The 23,180-nt window shown below is 54.5% G+C and overlaps 1 protein-coding gene across 3 annotated transcripts; it reads left to right on the plus strand.

The window, feature by feature from the left end:
* Positions 1-1,308: 1,308 nt before the first annotated feature.
* Positions 1,309-22,797, plus strand: VASP (vasodilator stimulated phosphoprotein). 3 transcript variants are annotated; one of them, XM_010377474.2, is made up of 13 exons: positions 1,309-1,801; positions 13,148-13,319; positions 13,416-13,581; positions 16,876-16,960; positions 17,719-17,768; positions 17,889-18,130; positions 18,250-18,350; positions 19,192-19,243; positions 19,390-19,426; positions 19,644-19,689; positions 20,097-20,187; positions 21,755-21,812; positions 21,949-22,797. In XM_010377474.2, the coding sequence occupies exons 1-13, from the start codon at positions 1,797-1,799 to the stop codon at positions 21,984-21,986; spliced, it is 1,143 nt and encodes a 380-aa protein (XP_010375776.1). In that variant the 5' UTR covers positions 1,309-1,796; the 3' UTR covers positions 21,987-22,797. The 3 variants fall into 3 exon arrangements, with proteins under 3 accessions (XP_010375776.1, XP_030798131.1, XP_030798130.1); XM_030942271.1 differs by having other exon boundaries at positions 19,393-19,426; XM_030942270.1 differs by having other exon boundaries at positions 18,253-18,350.
* Positions 22,798-23,180: the final 383 nt, after the last annotated feature.

Below are 23,180 nucleotides of genomic sequence, written 5' to 3' on the forward strand. Positions count from 1 at the left end.
TAATCCCGGCTACTTAGGAGGCTGAGGCAGGAGAATTGCTTGAACCCAGGAGGGGGAGGTTACAGTGAGCCGAGATCATGCCAGTGCCCTCCAGCCTGGGCAACAGAGGGAGACTATATTTCAAAAAGAAAAAGAAAAAAGAAATTAAGTCTACCCCTTCTCCCAGACAGCTCAGCCTCAGGAGACACACTGAGAAACAGAGATAACGTCTGGGGATCAGGGTTCAAGATCTCCCAGAGTGGGGTGGAGAAGGGGAGGGGAATTAATGTCAGAGCTTGGCCTGGAAGGAGGAAGTGCTCTCCAGGTAAAGGAGGTCAGGACAACATCCAGACATGGGACTTGGCTTGGAAATACGCTGGAAAAGTGGATTCTCTCACCTAGTCAGCTGGCCCTGAGAATTGTTGGTTTTACACTCAGATCTTGGTGGCTTTCCGGGTTCTGGGGGCTCAGACAAGAGGGTCATAGGCCAGATTCATTCCCTGTCTCCAGGCCTCAGTTTACCCATGTGTAAACGTGAAACTGATTTCCCAGGGCTCGGGCGCCTCACCCGGGCCAGGTGGCGCTCTACCCAAGGGGCGCGACCACATCAGTGACGTCACTCGGGGCGTGGCCGGCAAGACACGCTGCGGAAGCCTCGCAGGGTGTCTGGGCTCAGCCTGGAGGCAGCGTGTGGGGGCGGGGGCTCCGGGGAGGGTCTCCTCACCTCTGGGCCCTCCTGTGGGCTGGGATGATCCTGCTGTCCTCCGCAGGCGAAACTGAGTCAGAGCGGGGCGTACGTGGGTCGGAGGCTTTACATACCCAAGAAGCCGGCGCCTCCTGCCCCCCTCCCCGGGCGAATGCCAGGCCCCCAACTCCGGCACTCCATGCCAGTCCCCACCTCCACCCCCACCCCACCCCCGACCCTGCGGCTGTGAGTCAGCGGCCGACCGCGCCCCCTTGGCCCACTTCCTCCTCACCTTCCCGGGGCGGGCGGGGTGGGGTGAGAGGGGTGGGGCCCTACTCCCTCCACCTCCCCTTCCGCGCGGGTGGGGGGCTCGCCCCCTTAGTAACCCCTCCGAAATTGACAGAAGAGAGACGCTGGGGAGGGGCGGGGTTCCGAAGATGGGATTTCAGGGAGAAAATCTGAGACCACTTGCTTAACTGGAGGGTCCTCTTCGACCCCCAAAATTGAGCGGAGTACGAGATGGAGAAGTCGATGGGGAAAGAAATCGAGCCCCTTCCGAGACGCTCCTGAGAATTCCCACAGTGGAAGCGAACTAGGGAGCAAGGGAGGTCGCCTTCCCCTTCACCAAGCTTGCCCCTCCATGCGGTGGTGACTCCCAGGGTGCACCCCTGGACGACAACGTTGGGGAGAGGAGCAAGATCGCGGAAGCAGAGGGTGCCTAGTTGTCCTTTTAAGCGCCCTCCACCCCCTTGCCTGGAGGCGCGCGCGGCCCCTTTAAGGCGCGGGGCATTGTGGGTGCGGGGAGTGGAATTTTGGAACCAAATGTAACGAAGAGAAGTACAGTAGTAAGAGTAACAGTGTAGCCGCTGCCGGCAAGGGGGGCGCGTCGGGGAGCGGACGCCGCATCCCCTTTCTGCCGCAGGGACCTCTCATCAGACCGCCTGAGGGAAGCGGCGCCCGGAGACCCGCCCCGGCCGGGTCCACGTTCTACCCAGGAAGCTGGACTCTATGGGGCGGGACCCTGGGGGAGCCTGAGTCGAGCCCGGAGCCAGCCCCGAACCCCTGAACCTCCAGCCAGGGGCGCCCCGGGAGCAGCCAGTCCGTGGGCGCGCCGCCCGCCCGCCGATCAGCCATGAGGTGAGCCGGACCTGCCCCCGACCCGTCCCCACCCGGGCGGGCTCCGCGCCCCGCCTTTGTCCCCCTCCCCCCCAGCTCGCTCCGGGCTGGAATTTGGGGACAGAGCCTTGGGAGCCTCGGATTTGGGCTGAATCCCCTAGGACAAGCTCCAAAACCGTCGATCACTTCTCCACGACTGACTTCCCAAGCTCGGGGGGTGGTGGCGGTGAGGTTCCCCTGGGAGCCCTCAAGATTTGGGGACGCTCGGAGGACTCCCGAATTGTTAAGACTTTTTTTCAGAGGACCTCAAAAGTTGGCAGCGACTTCCCGCAGGGATGCCAGGATTGAGGCAGGGCTCAGACTTTCCTCCCCCTCCCCCCAAACTTCAGCTCGCGGTCGGGGAAGGATTGTGGGGGACTGGTTTGAGAGACCCTGGGACTTGGAAGAGAGACTGAGACTCAGACCCTTGGTGTGCAGGGACCCCGTTTACGTGGTGCTGGAAAAAGTCTCCCCAAGTGAGACCGCGCTCCTGAACTTCGGGGGTACTTCTTAATCCCCTAAATTTTGGGGGGCACTTAGGTCTTCCTGTGGAAGAGGCTGGTGTGAACCGATCCAGGGACCCGGACGCAGCCTCCGGAGTCTGATGGGACTCCCCTCCCCCGTCGCTCCGCACGCAATCTGCTTAACAGGCAGTGCCTAGGACAGAGCGGGCGCTCGGAGCAGAGGGCGGCTCCCTGCCCCGGGCCATAAGGGCGGCCCGGCTCCCCCACCTGCGCGGCCCTGGGGAGGGAGGGGACGCAGCAGCTGGGGGAAGGGGGCCTTTGTCTTCCTGACTCACCTGTCGAGACAGCTGGTGTGGGGGGCGGGCACCGAGGGCTGTGGGCCGGCTGCCTTCCCCACCACGGCGCCTCCCCCATTGCTCACCGCCCCCCCCATCCATCCGGAGCCTTGGGGTTGGAGGAGGGGGAGCTGGAAAGCTTCAAGGTCATAGCCCTCTTCCCTTGGGACCCAGGCTTCCCAGATAATTCCAGCTATCTTCCCAGGAATTTAATCCTGGGGGCGGCGGCCCAAGGGACCCAGGGATTTGGTCTGGCCGGGGTCTCCCCCGAACTCCTGGACTCACCTGAGGGCGGGGCCAGTGTGGGCAGGGGGACCCAACCATCCTCCCATTCTCCCTCCCCTGGCCCCCTATAATCTCTCCCATGGGGCCAGAGCCTGACAATACTATCTCCCTTCCTCCACTCTCTCTGGGACTTCCTGCCCCAAAGCCCCCAGCCTTAGCAGGGAGGCCCCTGGGGACGGCTGGGGATTAACCCCGTGGTGCCCACATCCCCCGCATTTCCTGAACCCCTGCCCTTTGACATCAGAGTGGCGTGACATTCCTTTTTATGACCACTAGAGAATCCCCCTCCCGCATTTCTTCCTTCTGATGTGAAAGGCATGGCTGGAAAATTTGGAGCAAGGAGGACACCCACAGATACCCTCAAGACTTCCTGCCTATCCGCTGCCCATTATAGCAACATCCCTTCCAAGTCCGCCCTGGAGAGGGGTCAGTTTAGGGAGCGTCGCTCTCTTCCTTCGCCCTCTTCCTCCGGGACTCTTCTCTCCCCTCGCCCCCCTGCCCCGCCCCTCCACCCCCCCTCGCGTTTCCGGTCCCAGGCTCGGTGGAAGGCGGATGGCGGATGTCCGAGTTAGTGCTGCCTCACTCACTGCAACCGTAAAAGGGCAGGAGTGGTGTCTGGGCCGGCCCCCTGCCCTCCCCACCACCACCACCACCACCAGCCCTGGAAGCCCTGGCCCTCCACAGGGCCCACCTCTTGCTGGGGCGGTGATGAAGCATCCCGCCTTGTGGGGGTGCTGGGGTGGGGTGCAGTGCAGAAGTGACCAGATGCCTGTCCCACCAGAAGGCCACTCCCACCTTTCCAGGGGTCTCCCCTGCAGGTGTTCACACCCGACTTGCTGGGCTGTGCCTCTTCTCCAAGGACAGCCAGGATTCAAAATCCATGCCCCTATTACCCAGCTGGGGAAACTGAGGCTCAAAGAGGAAAAGACATGGCCAAGATCCCTCAGAAATTCCTAGGCAATGTTGGAGGGTGGAGGAACCTAGCATCCTCTGATTTCTGGCTGGTTTGGCTGGGGGACAGTCCTGGGGGCAGTTGGAAGAGAGGAGGTTAAGATGGAAAATTACAAGATATAGTTCTTTTTCTCCCAATTTGACAAATATTTGTTGAAGGTCGGCTGTGTCCCGGACTGGAGCTGGGGTGCTGGGAAGACAGAGAAGCGAGGCAGAGGTCTAGAATCTCAGGGCAGAAGGGACTTGGGGAGAACTGGGGTCTATTTCTTTCTTCTTCTAATAATAGCTATTTTTATTTTTTAAAAAATAAGAGACCATTCGATCAAGCATCTATTTTATGTGGGGCATTTTTGTGCCTGACAGCAATTCTGGGTTTTTTTTTGCTCTTGTTGCCCAGGCTGGAGTGAAATGGCGCGATCTCGGTTCACTGCAACCTCCGCCTCCTGGGTTGAAGCAATTCTCCTGCCTCAACCTTCCGAGTAGCTGGGACTACAGGTGCCTGCCACCATGCACCATGCCCGGCTAATTTTTGTTGTTGTTTTTTTTTTTTTTTTTGAGACGGAGTCTCGCTCTGTCGCCCAGGCTGGAGTGCAGTGGCCGCATCTCAGCTCACTGTAAGCTCCGCCTCCCGGGTTTACGCCATTCTCCTGCCTCAGCCTCCCGAGTAGCTGGGACTACAGGCGCCCGCCACCTCGCCCGGCTAGTTTTTTGTATTTTTTTAGTAGAGATGGGGTTTCACCGTGTTAGCCAGGATGGTCTTGATCTCCTGACCTTGTGATCCGCCCGTGTCGGCCTCCCAAAGTGCTGGGATTACAGGCTTGAGCCACCGCGCCCGGCCAATTTTTGTATTTTTAGTAGAGATGGGGTTTCACCATAATGGCCAGGCTGGTCTCAAACTCTTGACTTCAGGTGATCCACCCGCCTCGCCCTCCTAAAGTGCTATGATTACATACATCAGCTACCACACCTGATCCCTCACAGCAATTCTAACAATGATACTATTACAGCCTTGTGGCCTCCCCACCCCAGTACTCAGTTTATAGATGGGGAAACTGAGGCACAGGAAAGTTAAGCAAGGTGCCTATTAAAGTCAAACAGGGGCGGGGCACAGTGGCTCATGCCTGTAATCTCAGCACTTTGGGAGGCCGAGGCGGGCGGATCACCAGGTCTGAAGATGGAGACCATCCTGGCTAACATGGTGAAACCCCGTCTCTACTAAAAATACAAAAAATTTAGCCGGGCATGGTGGCGGGCACCTGTAGTACCACCTACTCGGGGAGGCGGAGACAGGAGAATGGCGTGAACCCGGGAAGCGGAGCTTGCAGTGAGCCAAGATCGCGCCACTGCACTCCAGCCTGGGCGACAGAGCGAGACTCCGTCTCAAAAAAAAAAATGTCAAACAGGACTAGGTGCTGCGGCTCATGCCTATAATCCTAACACTTTGGGAGGCCAAGGCAGGAGGATCACTTGAGTCCAGGAGTTTGAGAACAGCCTGGGCAATATGGTGTGACCCCGTCTCTATAAAATATACAAAAATTAGCTGGGTGTGGTGGCATGCGCCTGTAGTTCCAGCTACTCTGGAGGCTGAGGTGAGAGGATCGCTTGGAGGTTGAGGCCGCAATGAGTCGTATTCTTGCCACTGCACTCCAGCCTGGGTGACAAAGTAAGACCCTGTCTCAAAAAAAAAAAAAAAAAAAAATACAGATAACATGCTTTCTGTGTTCTCAATGAAGAAAAAGAAAAAAAAACTTGCTTTCACTGTGAAAACACTTAAGATAATTCAGATAAGCCAAATGAAACGGAAGCTGCAACATTTATCTTGCTGTTCACTTATGGGAAACTGAGGCCCACCAGGAGGAAGGGACTAGAGTAGTCCGCACAGGCCCCAGAGAGTCAAGACCTGGTTCCTTACTTAGGGTTGCTAAGAAGATCTGTCGTTTGGAAGGGTGGTGTATATGTATTCACAGGTTTTATGGTATAAGGAGGGCATGGGGTAAGTCTTGGGTTCGGGGGGCAGTGAAGGGAAGGGTAAGACTGTGGTCTGGAAGTTTTGTGAAAACCGGATTCACCGTGCTTGATTACCTCCGGTGATGGGAAACTGTCTCTTTCATGTGGAGCGTGTACCAAGTTAGAGGTCCTGCGTTTAGGGCTTTTTGTCCAATATATCTTTTAATCCTTACAATGAACCCAGTGAGTTATTGTTTCCAGGGCTGGCAACTGAGTTTCAAAGAGACAAACCCACACAACAAGGAGGCAACTTGAATGGTCTTTTCATCTACCATGTGCTAGAGTTTTCCAAAATGTGGGGACTTGCAGGGAGGAGTGAGTCCTGGGCTGACTGGAACATTAAGGCGCTCTCATGTCCAATGGAGGGTTCTAGACTTCAGGAGAACACTGGAAACAGGCAGACCTCATTTCCATCTCACAGTCCCGGCACTCCCGTTTTATAGCTATGGGATTTTCTGTTCCATCTTTTGTGTAGTTTACAGTTTTATTTATTGAACTTAAGTAGTGAATTAGGTTTTTATAGGGAATTTCAACCCATGATAAGAAAAGAAATAATAAGCAGTTTGAAATACTTATTGAAATTATTGAAATGGTGGCTGGGCCTGGTGGCTCATGCCTGTAATCCCAGCACTTTGGGAGGTCAAGGCAGGCAGATCACCTGAGGTCAGGAGTTTGAGATCAGCCTCGCCAATGTGGCAAAAGTCCAAACCCCGTCCCTACTAAAAATACAAACATTAGCCTGGCGTGGTGGCACACGCTTATAATCCCAGATACTCAGGAGGCTGAGGCAGGAGAATTGCTTGAACCTGGGAGGTGGAGGCTGCAGTAAACCGAGATTACGCCACTGCCAGCCTGGGCCCAGAGTGAGACTCTGTCTCAAAAGATAAATGGTGCAAAATATTTGTTTCCTCCCTCCCCAGTCCCTGAGTTTCCCACCATGGAGGCAGCCACAGTTAGTGTCTTGGGAAATAGCCTCTGCATATATCACCCCTCTGGGTACAGATGTATTTATATGTTCCTCACTGTTGTTGTTGTTTTTTTTTTTTTTTTTTTTTTTTTGAGACGGAGTCTCGCTCTGTCGCCTGGGCTGGAGTGCAGTGGCCGGATCTCAGCTCACTGCAAGCTCTACCTCCCGGGTTTACGCCATTCTCCTGCCTCAGCCTCCCAGTAGCTGGGACTACAGGCGCCCGCCACCTCGCCCGGCTAGTTTTTTGTATTTTTTAGTAGAGACGGGGTTTCACCGTGTTAGCCAGGATGGTCTCGATCTCCTGACCTCATGATCCGCCTGTCTCGGCCTCCCAAAGTGCTGGGATTACAGGCTTGAGCCACCGCGCCCGGCCTGTTGTTGTTTTTTTTTTGAGATGGAGTCTTGCTCTGTCTGTCGCCCAGGCTGGAGTGCAGTGGCACGATCTCAGCTCACTGCAACTTCCACCTCCCAGGTTCAAGCGATTTTCCTGCCTCAGCCTCCTGAGTAGCTGGGATTACAGGCATGCGCCACCACGTCCAGCTAATTTTTGTATTTTTAGTAGAGACAGGGTTTCACCATGTTATTCAGGCTGGTCTCAAACTCCTGACCTCAAGACATCTGCCCGCTTCAGCCACCCAAAGTGCTGGGATTACAGCGTGAGCCACTGCTCCTGGCCTACCTTTCTTTTGAGACGGAATCTTGCTCTGTCTCTGTTGCCCAGACTGGAGTGCAGTGGCGCAATCTTGGCTCACTGTAAGCTCGGCCTCCTGGGTTCACGCCATTCTCCTGCCTCAGCCTCCGAAGTTGCTGGGACTACTACAGGCGCCTGCAACCACGCCTGGCTAATTTTTTTTGTATTTTTTTAGTAGAGACGGGGTTTCACCATGTTAGCCAGGATGGTCTCGATCTCCTGACCTCGTGATCCACCTGCCTTGGCCTCCCAAAGTGCTGGGATTACAGGCGTGAGCCACCACGCCCAGCCTGCTTTTTGTTTGTTTGTTTGTTTTTTGAGACAGAGTCTGGCTCTGTCCCCTAGGCTAGGGTGCAGTGGTGCAATCTTGGCTCACTGCAACATTTGCCTCCCGGGATCACATGATCCTCCTGCCTGAGCCTCCCAAGTAGCTGGGATTACAGGCCTCTGCCACCGCGCCTGGCTAACTTTTTGTATTTTTGGTAGAGACAGTGTTTCACTATGTTGCCCAGACTGGTCTCAAACTCCTGACCTTGTGATCTGCCCGCCTCAGCCTCCCAAAGTGCTGGGATTATAGGCATGAGCCACTGCGCCCGACCCTTTTTTTCTTTTCTTTTTTTTTTTTTTTTAAGCATCTGATCAACACTACCTTGTACTTTGGCTTTTACAAATTTCAATTTAGCTCTGCTTCTTCATCTTTAAATGAAGATAAGAACTTGTGGGAACTTGGTTTCAACTATGAGCCCCTCTGCTTACTTGCTGTGTGATCTGGGGCAAGTGCCTTCACTCCTCTGTGCCTGCAGTTCCCTCTTGTCAAAAGGGTGAGCGTCAGAGCCTATCCCATGAGGTTGTAGAGCCGTGCAGCAGGGAAATTGGTGTCCAGCACCAAGAAGAGTGTCTGGGACCCAGGCTGACTGAGAAATGTTCGGTGCCCTTGGTAGAAGTTTGCCTTTTTTTGAGAGAGAGTCTCGCTCTGTCGCCTAAGCTGGAGGGCAAGTGGCCTGAACATGGCTCACTGCAGCCGTATCCTCTTGGACTCAAGCAATGCTCCTGCCTCAGCCTCCTGAATAGCTGGGACTACAGGCAAGTGCCACCACATCCAGTTAATTTTAAAATTTTTTGTACAGACAGAGGTCACCATCTTGCCCAAGCCAGTCTCTCTCCTCTCTTTTTTTTTTTTTTTTTTTTTTTTGAGACAGAGTCTCGATCTGTCTCCGAGACTCCCAGGCTGGAGTACAGTGGTCCAATCTCGGCTCACTGCAACCACCTCCTGGGTTCGAGCGATTCCCCTGCCTCAGCCTCCCGGATAGCTGGGATTACAGGCATGAGCTACCATGCCTGGCTAAGTTTTGTATTTTTAGTAGGCATAGGGTTTCACCATGTTGGCCAGGCTGGTCTCGAACTCTTGACCTCAAGAGAGCCGCCTGCTTTGGCCTCCCAAAATGCTGGGATTACAGGCATGAGCCACCTCCCTTGGCCAAAGTTTGCCCTTTTTTACAGATGTTTAGTAACTATTGAGTCACTGCTATGTGTTGGGTGCCATTCTAGGTTCTGGGGACACAGCAGTGAACAATTGGGACACAAATGTCTGCCTTTTTGGTAGCAGAGACAGACAAATATTGTGTTGGACAGGAGTCACTGCTATGCAGCAGGGGATGAAAAGGAGAGAAGTGTTTCCAGCTAAGGGAGTGAGGGATGGCTTCTCAGAAGGGGTGACATCTAAGGAGAGACCTGAAAGTGGGGAGAGGCTAGGCCTGAGGAAGAAGCAGCACACAGGCCTGAGGCAGGAATGTGTCTGGCCTGCGGGAAGAGCAGCATGGGGGTAGGAGGCATAGGGTCTGGAACAGAGTCCCCAAGGGACAGTGGAGCGGGAAGAAATGAGATCTGAGGACACACAGATCACGGAGGCCCTGGAGAGAACTTGGTGTTGATTCTGTAGGAGCCTGGAGCTTTCAAGAAGAGGAAGGGACATTCCACGTTGTGGGTTTTTGTTAGTTTGTTTTGTTTTTTAGAGATGGGGTCTCACTATGTTGCCCAGGCTGGTCTTGAACTTCTGGGCTCAAGCAATCCTCCCTCCTCGGCCTCTCAAAGTGCTGAGATTACTGGTGTGAGCCGCTGTTCCTGGCCCCACCTTGTGTTTTAACAGGATCCTTCTGTTACAGTGGGGACAGTGTGCCCTGGAGAGGGGCAAGACCACCCCTTTGTCACCCAGCAGGTGCCTCGTTCTCCGGCCAGTCCAGAGCCTCAGCAGGGCAGGGCCGCCTGGGAGAGCAAAGTGCAGCCAGGGCGGGGCAGCGGCAGCCCCGGGCTCCCGGCCAGAGTGTGCCCTGGGTGTGGGTGGCAGGTGTGGGTGAGGCCGAGGCCTTAACCCTGCCCTGCCAGGGGCAGCAGGAGCCGGAAACAGCCCCCGAGGCTGTGCTTGTCTGGAAAGGGCACCTGGTGTTTGGGTGGGGCTCACGCAGTTCCCCGGGGTTAGGGCTTGGGAGCCTGAATTCACATCTTCACTCTGTTCCTCACTAGCTGTGTGACTGTGGGCAAGTCACTCAACCTGTCTGGGCCTCTGGTCCTCACCTGCAAAATTAGGATGAAAGAGTGGCTCTCTGGATAAGCTGCAGTGAGAATTAAATGAGTGACTTTGGGGGAGGGTTTAGGGCCCCTGATCCTCCCGAAATGTCTGGTAAGAGGGAGATGGCACAATTATGTAAATCCGAGGGTCCCTACCCCAGGTTCCTATCCACAGCTGAGTCTGTCTAGGGACTTTCTCTGCCCTGACTTCCCAGCGTCAGTGTCACACCCAGCCCCCAGCCCTCCTGGAGACAGAGGCTTTGCGGGGGGGTCTAATTTCTCTCCCCGGAAACCTCTGACCACCAACTTCCCCATTTCAGGAAAAAGCCCATTGGGGGTGGGGTGGGGGGAGACCAGTGCTTCTCCTTCCCCTGTGTGACCTTGGGCAAGTCACTTCCTGTTTGAGTTCCTGCGTAGGCCTGCGGTTCCTCACTGGGGGAGAGGGGATAGAACCTCCAGAGGGGCTGGTGGGAGGGTCCTGAGGGTTGTAGCTGTCCTGGGCCCCAGTGGTGCCCATGAGATGGAGGTTGACAGTTACTGAGCTCTCGCTGTGTGCTGAGCGCTATACCAAGCACTTAGCTTTTTTTTTTTTTTTGAGACGGAGTTTCGCTCTGTCGCCCAGGCTGGAGTGCAATGGCGTGATCTCAGCTCACTGCAACCTCCACCTCTTGGGGTCAAGCGATTCTCCTGAGTCAGCCTCCTGAGTAGCTCAGAATACACCATGCCCAGCTAATCTTTGTACGTTTTTGTAGAGACACGATTTCACCGTGTTGCCCAGGCTGGTCTCGAACACCTGAGCTCAAGTGATCCCTTCGCCTCGGCTTCCCAAAGTGCTGCGATTACAGGCGTGAGCCACCACACCCGGCTATACCAGGCACTTTAGGTGCCCAGGTTCATGTGCCCCTCCCCCACTGCCCTGGAGCTGGGGACTATCATTTTCCCAGTTCACAGGCAAGAAGCGTTCTTGAGTGGGAAGGTCACGTGCCTGAGTCACATGAAGTAGGTGGCTCAGTGGGGATTTGAACCCAGGTCTGGGGATATCAGCTCCTGAACTCTGCACCAGTTTACTGACACCTCCCCCCCAGGCTGAGTCAGACGCTGCCTTTTGCAGGAAGTCCTGCCCGACTCTCCAGGCTGGGGCAGGCGTTCCTTCAGGGCACCACCAGACCCTGGGCTCCTTGGTCCTATCCCTGGGTTGGTACTGTCTGGGGAACAGCTGTGTCTCCCACACTGGACTGTGAGCCCCAGGAGGGTGGTGCCGGGGCTGTCTGGGTCACTTCTGTGTCTTCATCCCCAGCCCCACCCAACAAGGGCCAGACACAGAGCAGGGAGTATCTGGGGAATGGCCGCTAGTGTCCTGGGGAGCCAGGCGATGGGTGGGCAGCGGGAAGTCCCTTTTGAGGAAGAGCTCAGAGGTCTGGGATGGATCCCCAACCTGCTGCAGGCCTCACACTTCCCCTTCCAAGTCTCAGCTTCTTCCTGAGCAGGCATTGGTGGCGTGGGGGCGTGTCCAAGCCTCCTGGTAGAGATAGGGAAACTGAGGCCAGGCAGGGGCTGGTCCCTAGTGCAACTCTGGGCTCTTGGCCTCCTTCTGGCCCCTCTGTCTTCCCTCATGCCCTCGCTCTGCTAACCTGCATCCCTCCCCGCCGGCGTTGGCCTCAGCCTCTTACACCTCTCAGCCTGTCTCTCCATCTTTATATATATATATATTTTTTGAGACAGTCTCGCTTGTCGCCCAGGCTGGAGTGCCGTGGTGTGATCTTGGCTCACTGCAAGCTCCACCTCCCAGGTTCACGCCATTCTCCTGCCTCAGCCTCCCGAGTAGTTGAGACTATAGGCGCCCACCACCACGCCCGGCTAATTTTTTGTATTTTTATAGAGATGGGGTTTCACCTTGTTAGCCAGGATGGTCTCCTGACCTCGTGATCCGCCCGCCTCGGCCTCCCAAAGTGCTGGGATTACAAGCATGAGCCACCGCGCCCGGCCTCCATCTTTATCTTTTCCTTCTTGTTAGTTTTGTTGTGTCGTGTTTTTTATTTTTCATTAAATTTTTTTGTAGTCTGGGTATGGTGGTTCACCCCTGTAATCCCAGCACTTTGGGGGGCCTGAGGCAAATGGACCACTTGAGCCCAGGAGTTCGAGACCAGCCTGGCCAACACGGTGAAACCCTGTCTCTACTAAAAATACAAAAAATTAGCTGGGCTTGGTGGTGCATGCCTGTGATCCCAGCTACTCACGTGGCTGAGGCAAGAGAATGGCTTGAACCTGGGAGGCAGAGGTTTTGGTGAGCCGAGATCATGCCACTGCATTGCAGCCCGGGTGACAGAGTGAGATGCTGTCAAAAAAAAAAAAAAAAAAAAAAAAAAAAAATTCGTTGGGTGTGGTGGTACATGCTTGTAGTCCCAGCTACTTGGGAGGCTGAGGTGGGAGGATCAATTGAGCTCAGGAGATCGAGGCCACATTCCAGCCTGGGTGACAGAGCAAGACTCTGTCTCAAAAACAAAACTAAAACTAAAAATAATTAGTATTAGAGATGGGGGTCTCACTCTGTTGCCCAGGCTGGTCTGAAATGCTTGGGCTCAAGTGATCCTCCTGCCTCAGCCTCCGAAGTGCTGGGATTACAGGTGTGAGACACCATGCCAAGACCATCTTGATCTCTTTCTGTGTCTTTCTGCCTTTTCCTCCAGGTCCCCTGTCTGCCCATCCTTTTTCCCCACCCCTCCCCTATCTGTTCATCTGTCTGTCTGTCTGCCTTTCAGTCTGTCTCTCTCCCCTTTGTCAACCCAACTCTCCCTTTCCCACCTCTCTCTGCATCTGTCTCTTCCACTTCCAGTTTCTCCCTCCCCGTGTCTGTCTTACGTCTCATTTGTGTGTTTGCCTGTCTCTGCTGGTCTGATTTTCTCTTGTGATCTCCCTCCCCGCTCTCTTTCTGTCCACCCGGCTCCTGCCTCCCTCTGTGTCTCACTATCTTCCTTCCACACTCTGTCTTTGTCCCTTGGAGTCTCCCAGGGAGACCCAGATGAGAAGGTGACCGGCCCCTCTCCCTTTTCCTTCTGCCTGCAGCGAAACTGTCATCTGTTCCAGCCGGGCCACTGTGATGCTTTATGATGACGGCAATAAGCGATGGCTCCCTGCTGGCACAGGTCCCCAGGCCTTCAGCCGTGTCCAGATCTACCACAACCCCACGGCCAATTCCTTTCGCGTCGTAGGCCGGAAGATGCAGCCCGACCAGCAGGTGCAGCTTCCCGCAGGCCCCTCTCTGCGGGCTCAGCCCCTACCTGCCCCACCCCTGCGCCTGCCACCCCTCACCCCCCCTTTCCCCTCCCACCAGGTGGTCATCAACTGTTCCATCGTCCGGGGAGTCAAGTATAATCAGGCCACCCCCAACTTCCATCAGTGGCGCGATGCCCGCCAGGTCTGGGGCCTCAACTTTGGCAGCAAGGAGGATGCGGCCCAGTTTGCCGCTGGCATGGCCAGTGCCCTAGAGGCGTTGGAAGGTCAGAAACAGCGGTGGGCAGTGGGTGGGCAAAGGGGACCACTGAATGCGGCTGTGTGGCCTCAGGCTGCCGGTTTACCACTCTGGGACTTTGCTTACTCATCAGTAAAATGGAGCGAATTCATTGCTATCATGGAAAATTATCATGAGGATTTTGTGCATTCCAGTGTGCCTGTGCGCACCTATGTATAAAATGCATGATTGGCCCAGCGTGGTGGCTCATGCCTGTAATCTCAGCACTTTGGGAGGCCGAGGCAGGTGGATTACCTGAGGTCAGGAGTTCAAGACCAGCCTGCCCAACATGGTGAAATTGCGTCTCTACTAAAATACAAAAATTAGCTGGGCGTGGTGGCAGGCACCTGAAATCCCGGCTACTCGGGAGGCTGAGGCACGAGAAGCACTTGAACCCAGGAGGTGGAGGTTGCAGTGAGCCAAGATCGTGCCACTGTGCACTTCAGCCTGGTGACAAAGCAAGACTCCTTCTCAAAAAGAAAACAAACACCAAAAAAAATGCACGATTACTCAGGGATCAGTACTCCATGAACTTTACACACTCCCGGCAAACCACCTCCCAGATCAAGACATAGGTAGGTACCGCCCCAGAAACAGGATCTCACTCTGTTGCCCAGGCTGGTGTGCACTGGCACAATCATGGCTCTCTGCAGCCTCTACCTCCTGGGCTCAAGTGATCCTCTTGCCTCAGCCTCCTAAGTAGCTGGGAATACAGGTGTGCACCACCATACCTGGCTCTTTTTTTGAGACAGAGTCTTGCTCTGTTGCCCAGGCTGGAGCGCAGTGGTGTAACCTCAGCTCACTGCAACCTCCACTTCCTAGCTTTGAGTGATTCTCCTGGGGGACAAGAGTGAGACTTCATCCCAGAAAAAAAAGAGCCTCCTGGGTAGCTGGGATTATAGGCATGCGCCACCATTCCCAGCTATTTTTTTGTATTTTGTTTTTATTTTTATTTATTTATTTTTTTGAGACAGAGTCTCGCTCTGTCGCCCAGGCTGGAGTGCAGTGGCGTGATCTCGCCTCACTGCAACCGCCGCCTCCTGGGTTCGAGCAATTCTCCTGCCCTAGCCTTCTGAATAGCTGGGACTACAGGCGTGAGCCACCACACCCGGGTAATTTTTTGTATCCTTAGTAGAGACAGGGTTTCACCACGTTAGCCAGGATGGTCTCGATCTCTTGACCTTGTGATCTGCCCGCCTAGGCCTCCCAGAGTGTTGGGATTACAGGTGTGAGCCACCGCGCCCGGCCTTTGTATTTTTAGTAGACAAGGGGTTTCACCATATTGGCCAGGCTGCTTTGGAACTCCTGGCCTCAAGTGATCCACCTGCCTCTGCCTCCCAAAGTGCTGGGATTATAAGTGTGAGCCACCACGCCCAGCCACCTGGATCATTTCAAAATTTTTTTTATACTTTTTGTGGAGATGGTCTACAGGCTGGTCTCAGACTCCTGGGCTCAAGTGATCCTCCCACTTTAGCTTCCTAAAGTGCTGGGATTACAGGCATGAGCCACTACACCCAGCCCAATTGCTTTTCTTTCTTTTTTTTTCTTTTTTTCTTTTTTTGATATGGAGTCTCGCTCTGTCTCAGGCTGGAGTGCAGTGGTGTGATCTCGGTTCACTGCAACCTCCGCCTCCTGGGTTTAAGCAATTCTGCCTCAGCCTCCCGAGTAGATGGAACCACAGGTGCACACCACCATGCCTGGCTAATTTTTGTAGTTTTAGTAGAGATGGGGTTTCACCATGTTGGCCAGGCTGATCTCGAATTCCTGACCTCAGGTTATCCACTCGCCTTGGCCTCCCAAAGTGCTGAGATTACAGGCGCAAGCCACGTGCCCAGCCCGGTTGCTATTTCTTAAACCTTAGCATGCACATGAATCACCTGGGGATCTGGTTACAGTGCAGGCTCTGGTGCAGGTGGGCTAGGGAGACTGAGACTCTGCATTCTCACAAGTGCCCTGGTGATACCGAAGCTGCTGGTCCGCGGACATGGTGATACCGAGGCTGCTGGTCCGCGGACGTGACTGAGTAGCGAGGTTTTAGGTGACTGCCGTGCATCTGGCCTGGAATCACTGCTGTGGAACTGAAAGTCACCAAATGCAGCGGTGTTTGCTTTGTGGGGCAACTTCTGTGCTAGTGCAGAAGGGGTTTGCTCCTCTGGGGCACACAGAAAAATACAGTGCGCTTCAGTGTAGTCATCTGTAAAATGGGGCTAATTCTTGTTAATTCATAGCCAATTCAATTCAGGTGAGTGCTGGGGCCAGCGGCCTGGAGGTAGGTGAGGAAGAAGCTCTTTACCTTTCCAGGTTCTTAGGTAAGGTCCAAGTGGCTGTGACAGTTGTTAAGAGCTGGCCAGGGCCCAGGTGCAGTGGCTCATGCCTGTAATCCCAACACTTTGGGAGGCTGAGGCGAGTGGATCACTTGCGGTCAGGAGTTCAAGACCAGCCTAGCCAATATGGTGAAACCTCGTCTCTACTAAAAATAGAAAAATTAGCCAGGCATGGTGGCAGGTGCCTGTAATCCCAGCTTCTCAGGAGGCTGAGGCAGGAGAATCTCTTGAACCCGGGAGGCGGAGGTTGCGGCAAGCTGAGATCACACCATTGCACTCCAGCCTGGGAGACAAGAGCGAGACTTCATCTCAAAAAAAAAAGGAGCTGGCCAGGTGCAGTGGCTCATGTCTGTAATCCCCGAACTTTGAGAGGCCGAGGTGGTTGGATAGCTTGAGCTCAGGCATTTGAGACTAGCCTGGGTAACATAGCAAAATCCCGTCTGTACAAAAAAATAAATGATTAGCCAGGCGTGGTGAAATGTAGTCCCAGCTACTCGGGAGGCTGAGGTTGGAGGATCACCTGAGCCTGGGGAGACTGAGGCTGTGGTGAGCCGTGATTGCGCCACTGCACTCCAGCCTGGGTGACAGTGAGACTCTGTCTCGAAACAAACCAACAGTAGTTAAGAGCCTGGCTGCTGGAATCAGCCTGAATTCAAGTCTTGTTCCTGCACATTCCAACCTGGAGAACTTTGGGGCAAGTGACTGTCCCCTGGGCCTTAGCTTCTCCTGTCACTGGGACATCACAACAGCACCTGCCTTAGGGCAACTCAGGCCAGGGAGGCTGGTGCTGCCTCACCTCCCAAGGTGGGTCCTCCTGGGCCTGGAGCCTCAGGGCCTGAGGAAGGAGGAAGTGAGTGCCCTGGGCAGAATTCCTGGGAGGCCTGGGAGAGCAAGGGAAACGCCAAGGGCTGGGCAGAGTTCCGGGACTGACTCCTGGCCCTTTCTCTCTCACCTTCTAGGAGGTGGGCCCCCTCCACCCCCAGCACCTCCCACCTGGTCGGTCCCGAACGGTCCTTCCCCAGAGGAGGTGGAGCAGCAGAAAAGGTGGGGCTGGGCCCTGGGTGGGGAACCTTAGCCATGGCCAGAGTTCCATATGTTCTGGAACCCTTGACTCCTAGAGGTCAGAACCCAGCCAACTTGCAGTTTTCAGAATGTTCAAGAAATTTCTGACACTCAGAGTTGCAGAACCTCCTGGTCCCTGCAGATTCCTGGAAATCAGAATATGGTGGGTGAAAGAATCTCGTGGCTGGGCGTGGTGACTCACGCCTGTAATCCTAGCACTCTGGGAGGCTGAGGTGGGCAGATCACCTGAGGTCAGGAGTTTGAGACCAGCCTGGCCAACATGGTGAAATCCCGTCTCTACTACAGATACAAACATTAGCCGGGCATGGTGGCGCCCGTGCCTGTAATCCTAGCTCGGGAGGCTGAAGCAGGAGAATCACTTGAACCTGGGAGGTGGGGGTTGCAGTAAGCCAAGATCGAGCCACTGCACTCTACCCTGGGTGACAGAGTGAGACTCTGTCTCAAAAAAAAAAAAACTTGGGCATTTTGTAATTCGGGTGTTCCTGACAGTTTAGTGACTGAGATCTCGCATTCAGATCTCTCCCTGTCGCTGCCCTGCCCTCCATTCCCCCCACTCTCACCCAGCCCCATTCTTGGTTCCCTAGGGGAGGAAGGCTTGGGTGAGGATTAGGAGCCAGCGTCCCTGGAGACCTCTGAGAGAGAGGATGGAGGTCGCTGGCCCCTTCGCTGGCCATCCTTAGGGCCCTGATTGATGGCAGCTCCCTTGCCTCCCCCCACAGGCAGCAGTCTGGCCCGTCGGAGCACCTAGAGCGCCGGGTCTCCAATGCAGGTGATGCTCAAATGGCTTTGGGAGTTGGGAGGGGGCCTCCCTGGAGGAAGAGACCAGCTAGCTGGACAGTGAAGAATGAAGCTTCTCTTTCAGCTGCCCCCTTTTCTGTGTTTGTTTCAGGAGGCCCACCTGCTCCCCCAGCTGGGGGTCCACCCCCACCACCAGGACCTCCCCCTCCTCCAGGTCCCCCCCCACCCCCAGGTTTGCCCTCCTCGGGGGTCCCAGCTGCAGCACATGGAGCAGGGGGAGGGCCACCCCCTGCACCCCCTCTTCCGGCAGCACAGGGTCCTGGTGGTGGGGGAGCTGGGGCCCCAGGCCTGGCCGCAGCTATTGCTGGAGCCAAACTCAGGAAAGTCAGCAAGGTGAGGGGCCGGGAGAGGTGGGCAGGGGGCAACAGGGCTTTTATGGGGGATGAGGCCAGGGCTGCCAGCGGTGTCATAGGCCTGCCCCTAAAGCTCCTGCCCCTTTTAAATTTCTCCAGCAGGAGGAGGCCTCAGGGGGGCCCACAGCTCCCAAAGCTGAGAGTGGTCGAAGCGGAGGTGGGGGACTCATGGAAGAGATGAACGCCATGCTGGCCCGGAGGTGAGCCTGAGCCTGGACCCCCGAGTCAACTGGAGATTCCAGTTCAGTAGGGCCCAGTCAGGGGAGGGCTCCGATTCCTGTTTGGTTTGTTTCTTTTGGTGAATGTTCCCCACTCTGATAACCAGGTTTGGGATAGAATGGTGGGGTTTATCATTTCCTGAAATGGCTGAGGCTTACAACCACCTAGGTAGCCTGTAGAATGTTCTGAAACCCAGAATTCTAGAACCGTAGGAGATCCTGCCTTGGAATTCTGGGAACTCAGATTCCTGCAATCTCAGTGTTCTAACACAGCAGCACTCCACCCTCGGAATCTTACTATTCCCTAATATAAGAATCATAGAACCTTCTCCACCCTGATTCTAGAACCACAATCTCTTGAATTTTTTTTTCTTTTTCTCTCTCTTTTTTTTTTTGAGATGGAGTCTCGTTCTGTCACCCAGGCTGGAGTGCAGTGGTAAGATCTCAGCCCACTGCAACCTCTGCCTCCAGGGTTCAAGCAATTCTCCTGCCTCAGCCTCCTGAGTAGCTGGGATTACAGGCATGAGCCACCACGCCTGGCTAATTTTTGTATTTTTAGTAGACTCAGAGTTTCACCATGTTGGCCAGGCTGGTCTTGAACTCTCGACCTCAAGAGATCCGCCTGCTTCAGCCTCCCAAAGTGCTGGGATTACAGGCGAGAGCCACTGCGCCCACCACAATCTCTTCAATTTCTAAAACTAGAGTTTCCTTAGGTTTTCTGAGTTCCAGAATTCTATGCCCTAGCATCTACATTTCTAGAACTCACCTCGGAATGGGATGGGTTGGGTTACGGAGCATGTGTTTTTGCTTTTCTCTCCTGCAGAAGGAAAGCCACACAGGTTGGGGAGAAAACCCCCAAGGATGAATCTGTTAATGTAAGTCAGGGGCTCTTCTTGCCCTTCACCTCTTAGGCCGGACCATGAGGGTAGGGATAGTGGGGGTGTGTGGGGTTTGAACCTGAAAGAGGAAATGCGCAGAGGTGCGGCAGGGGCTGGCTCATGGCAGTTTTATTTCCTACCAGCAGGAGGAGCCAGAGGCCAGAGTCCCGGCCCAGAGTGGTGAGTGAGTGCCCAGTCCAGCCACAGGAACTACAAATCCCAGAATGCCTTGTTCTCACATTTTAAGTGCCTTCACGGGAGAGTCAGGGCGATGGTGCTGGGGATTGTAGTCTCCTGAGATGGGGCTTTGAACAGGGGCTGATGAGGTTGGGGGAGTAAGATTGATTGGGGGGCAGTCTTTTGTCCCTGATCTTTCTGATTTGTTGCCTATCCCCAGAATCTGTACGGAGACCCTGGGAGAAGAACAGCACAACCTTGCCAAGGTAGGCCACTGGTACTGGGGCCCTTGGGGAGGTCAAGACGGGCAGATCGCTTGAGCCCAGGAGTTCAAGACCAGCCTGGGCAACATGGCGAGACCCCAACTCTACAAAAATTAGCCAAGCGTGGTGGCACTTACCTGTGGTCCCAGCTACTCGGGAGGCTAAGGTGGGAGGATCACTTGAGCCCAGGAAGTCGAGGCCACAGCCAGCCGCCATCGTGCCTGCACTCCAGCCTGGGAGACAGAATGTGACGGTCTCAAAACAAGACAAAACAAAAACTGGGGACCTCAAAATACTTGGACTTGCCCAATTTATAAGGCGCAACTCAGTGTGATCCCTGGAATAGGAGGTGGGGAAGCAGGTCCTCTTTTTAATTTCATTGCTCTCCCAAACCACACCAACTCCCCCAGGATGAAGTCATCTTCTTCGGTGACCACTTCCGAGACCCACCCCTGCACGCCCAGCTCCAGCGATGACTCGGACCTACAGAGGGTGAAACAGGTAACTTGGAGGGGAGGTTGGGAACCACAGTAAGAGAGTTCTAGGTCTGGCCCCTGCCGCAGGCGTGCCGTATGATCCTAGATAACATCTCAGAAACCTCAGGTTTCCAATCTGACAAATGGAGAGGCTGGATTGGATCAAGGATGACCCAGACCCCATGCCCCCTTTTCTGGCACCTGTGACAAACATTATTAATCTGTCACCGCGCTCATTCCCGATGAGTGCCTTGAATCCCTTCCACACATTGACCCAGCTGTCCGTCACCAATTGGAGTTGGCAGGAGGCTGGAACTCACTTGCCAACCTTGGTACTGGATGTTCTCCAGTACTTTTCCGGCTCCAAGGATCCAGAATTCTCCCCTAGAATCCTCCAGTCACTCTGTGACCTTGACAGCGATGTCATGGTGTCCAGGTAGGGGTGGGTCTCAAAACTACTCCCTCTGGCTTTTCCATCAACAAGAAAGAGGGGACTCTGGCAGGGCACGGTGGCTCATGTCTGTAATTTCAGCACATTGAGAGGCTGAGGTGGGAGCATTGCTTGAGGCCAAGAGTTTGAGACCAACCTGGGACAACATCGGGAGACCCCATCTCTAAAAATAACTTTTAAAAATTACCTGACTCAGCCGGGCGCGGTGGCTCACGCCTTTAATCCCAGCACTTTGGGAGGCGGAGGCGGGCAGATCACGAGGTCAGGAGATCGATACCACAGTGAAACCCCGTCTCTACTAAAAATACAAAAAAACTAGCCGGGCGCGGTGGTGGGTGCCTGTAGTCTCAGCTTCTCAGGAGGCTGAGGCAGGAGAATGGCGTGAACCCAGGAGGCGGAGCTTGCAGTGAGCCGAGATGGCGCCAATGCACTCTAGCCTGGGCGACAGAGCGAGACTCCATCTCAGGAAAAAAAAAAAAAAATTTCCTGAGAAGGCCAGGTGCATGCCTGTAATCCCAGCACTTTGGGAGGCCGAGGTGAGTGGATCACCTGTGAGGTCAGGTTGAAGACCAGCCTGGCCAACATGGTGAAACCCCATCTCTACTAAAAATACAAAAATTAGGCAGGGCGTGGTGGCTCACAGCCATAATCCCAGCAGTTTGGAAGGCTGATGGGAAAGGATCACCTGAAGTCAAAAGTTCGAGACCAGCCTGGCCAACATGGCGAAACCCTGTCTCTACTAAAAATACAAAAATTAGCTGGGCCTGGTCGGGGGCACCTGTAATCCAGTTATTTGGGAGGCTGAGGCAGGAGAATTGCTTGAACCCGGGAGCCAGAGGTTGCAGTGAGATGAGATTGGGCCACTGCACTCCAGTCTGGGCGACAGGGAGACTCTCTCTCAAAAAAAAGAAAAAGTTACCTGATTGTGGCGGCAGGTGCCTGTGGTCCCAGCTACTTGGGAGGCTAAGGCAGGAGGATTGCCTGAGCCTGGGAAGTTGAGGCTGCAATGAGCTGTGATCGTGCCATTGCACCCTAGCCTGGGCAACAGAGCAAGTCCCCGTCTCAAAAAGTAAAAGAAGGGGTATTCGTTCCTTCAAGTCCCAGTACCTGCTCCTGATTAGTTGTACCCCATTAATTTCAGGAGCTTCTGGAAGAGGTGAAGAAGGAATTGCAGAAAGTGAAAGAGGAAATCATTGAAGGTGAGGTGGTTTGGTTTGGTTTGGTTCTTAAACATTTACTTATTTCGGAGGCATCATGTCCCTGGGCAAGAGCCCTGATTTGGAAGGGAGGAGGCAGAGACTCTGCCCCTGACCTCTGCTCCTTGTTTCCTTCCAGCCTTTGTCCAGGAGCTGAGGAAGCGGGGTTCTCCCTGACCACAGGAACGGACCCAGAAGACCCGCTTCTCCTTTCCGCACACCCCGCCTGTCACCCTGCTTTCCCTGCCTCTACTTGACTTGGAATTGGCTGAAGACTACACAGGAATGCATCGTTCCCACTCCCCATCCCACTTGGAAAACTCCAAGGGGGCGTGGCTTCCTTGCTCACACCCACACTGGCTGCTGATTGGCTGGGGAGGCTCCCGCCCTTTTCTCCCTTTGGTCCTTCCCCTCTGCCATCCCCTTGGGGCCGGTTCCTCTGCTGGGGATGCACCAATGAACCCCACAGGAAGGGGGAAGGAAGGAGGGAATTTCACATTCCCTTGTTCTAGATTCACTTTAACGCTTAATGCCTTCAAAGTTTTGTTTTTTTAAGAAAAAAAAATATATATATATTTGGGTTTTGGGGGAAAAGGGAAATTTTTTTTTCTCTTTGGTTTTGATAAAATGGGGTGTGGGAGTTTTTAAATGCTATAGCCCCGGGCTTACCCCATTTGGGGCAGCTATTTAAGGGGAGGCGATGTCTCACCGGGCTGGGGGTGCCTCCCCCCACCCCAGGGACTCCCCTTCTCTCTGGCTCCTCCCCCTTTTCTATGAGGAATTAAGATGCTGTAACTTTTTGGAACCTCAGTTTTTTGATTTTTTATTTGGGTAGGTTTTGGGGTCCAGGTCATATTTTTACCCCTTGGAGAAAATAAGATGAGGGAGAAAGGAAAAGGGGAGGAAACTTCTCCCCTCCCACCTTCACCTTTAGCTTCTTGAAAATGGGCCCCTGCAGAATAAATCTGCCAGTTTTTATAAATGCTAAGATCTCTGGAGTGATTTGAAGGGCTGTTCTGATGGGGATGGAGGCGTGCTCGGCCCCCGGTGCCTCTCCAGGAAGGTTTGGTCCTCTACTGAGAACCCCTGCCTCCGCCCAGGAATCCACCTTCCCCTCATCTTCCTTCCCACCCTGCACATTGTACCTGCTCCCACATCCTCAGGCCTGCAGCCAGGATGATCTCTGGCCCCTCCAGCCTCCCTCCTCATGCCCCTTAGGAGGCCATTTCCTCCCCATCCCATCCTGCCCTTCACCACCCTGGGGGGAGGAGGGGCAGAAGAAGCCTCACTTTGTGTGGCCTTGGGCAAGTCCATTTACTTACCCCGGCCTCAGTTTCTGATTTGGGAAAGGGCTCATAAGATGATTCTCTG

Source organism: Rhinopithecus roxellana, chromosome 12 (assembly GCF_007565055.1).
Source record: "Rhinopithecus roxellana isolate Shanxi Qingling chromosome 12, ASM756505v1, whole genome shotgun sequence".
In the NCBI taxonomy this organism is placed as follows: Eukaryota; Metazoa; Chordata; class Mammalia; order Primates; family Cercopithecidae; genus Rhinopithecus; species Rhinopithecus roxellana.

Excerpts from the sequence above, each read along its gene's own strand:
- VASP (XM_010377474.2), top strand. Across the intron at positions 19,244-19,389 it reads CCAAGGATGAATCTGTTAAT|CAGGAGGAGCCAGAGGCCAG; the intron begins GTAAGTCAGGGG and ends ATTTCCTACCAG. Across the intron at positions 19,690-20,096 it reads AACAGCACAACCTTGCCAAG|GATGAAGTCATCTTCTTCGG; the intron begins GTAGGCCACTGG and ends CAACTCCCCCAG.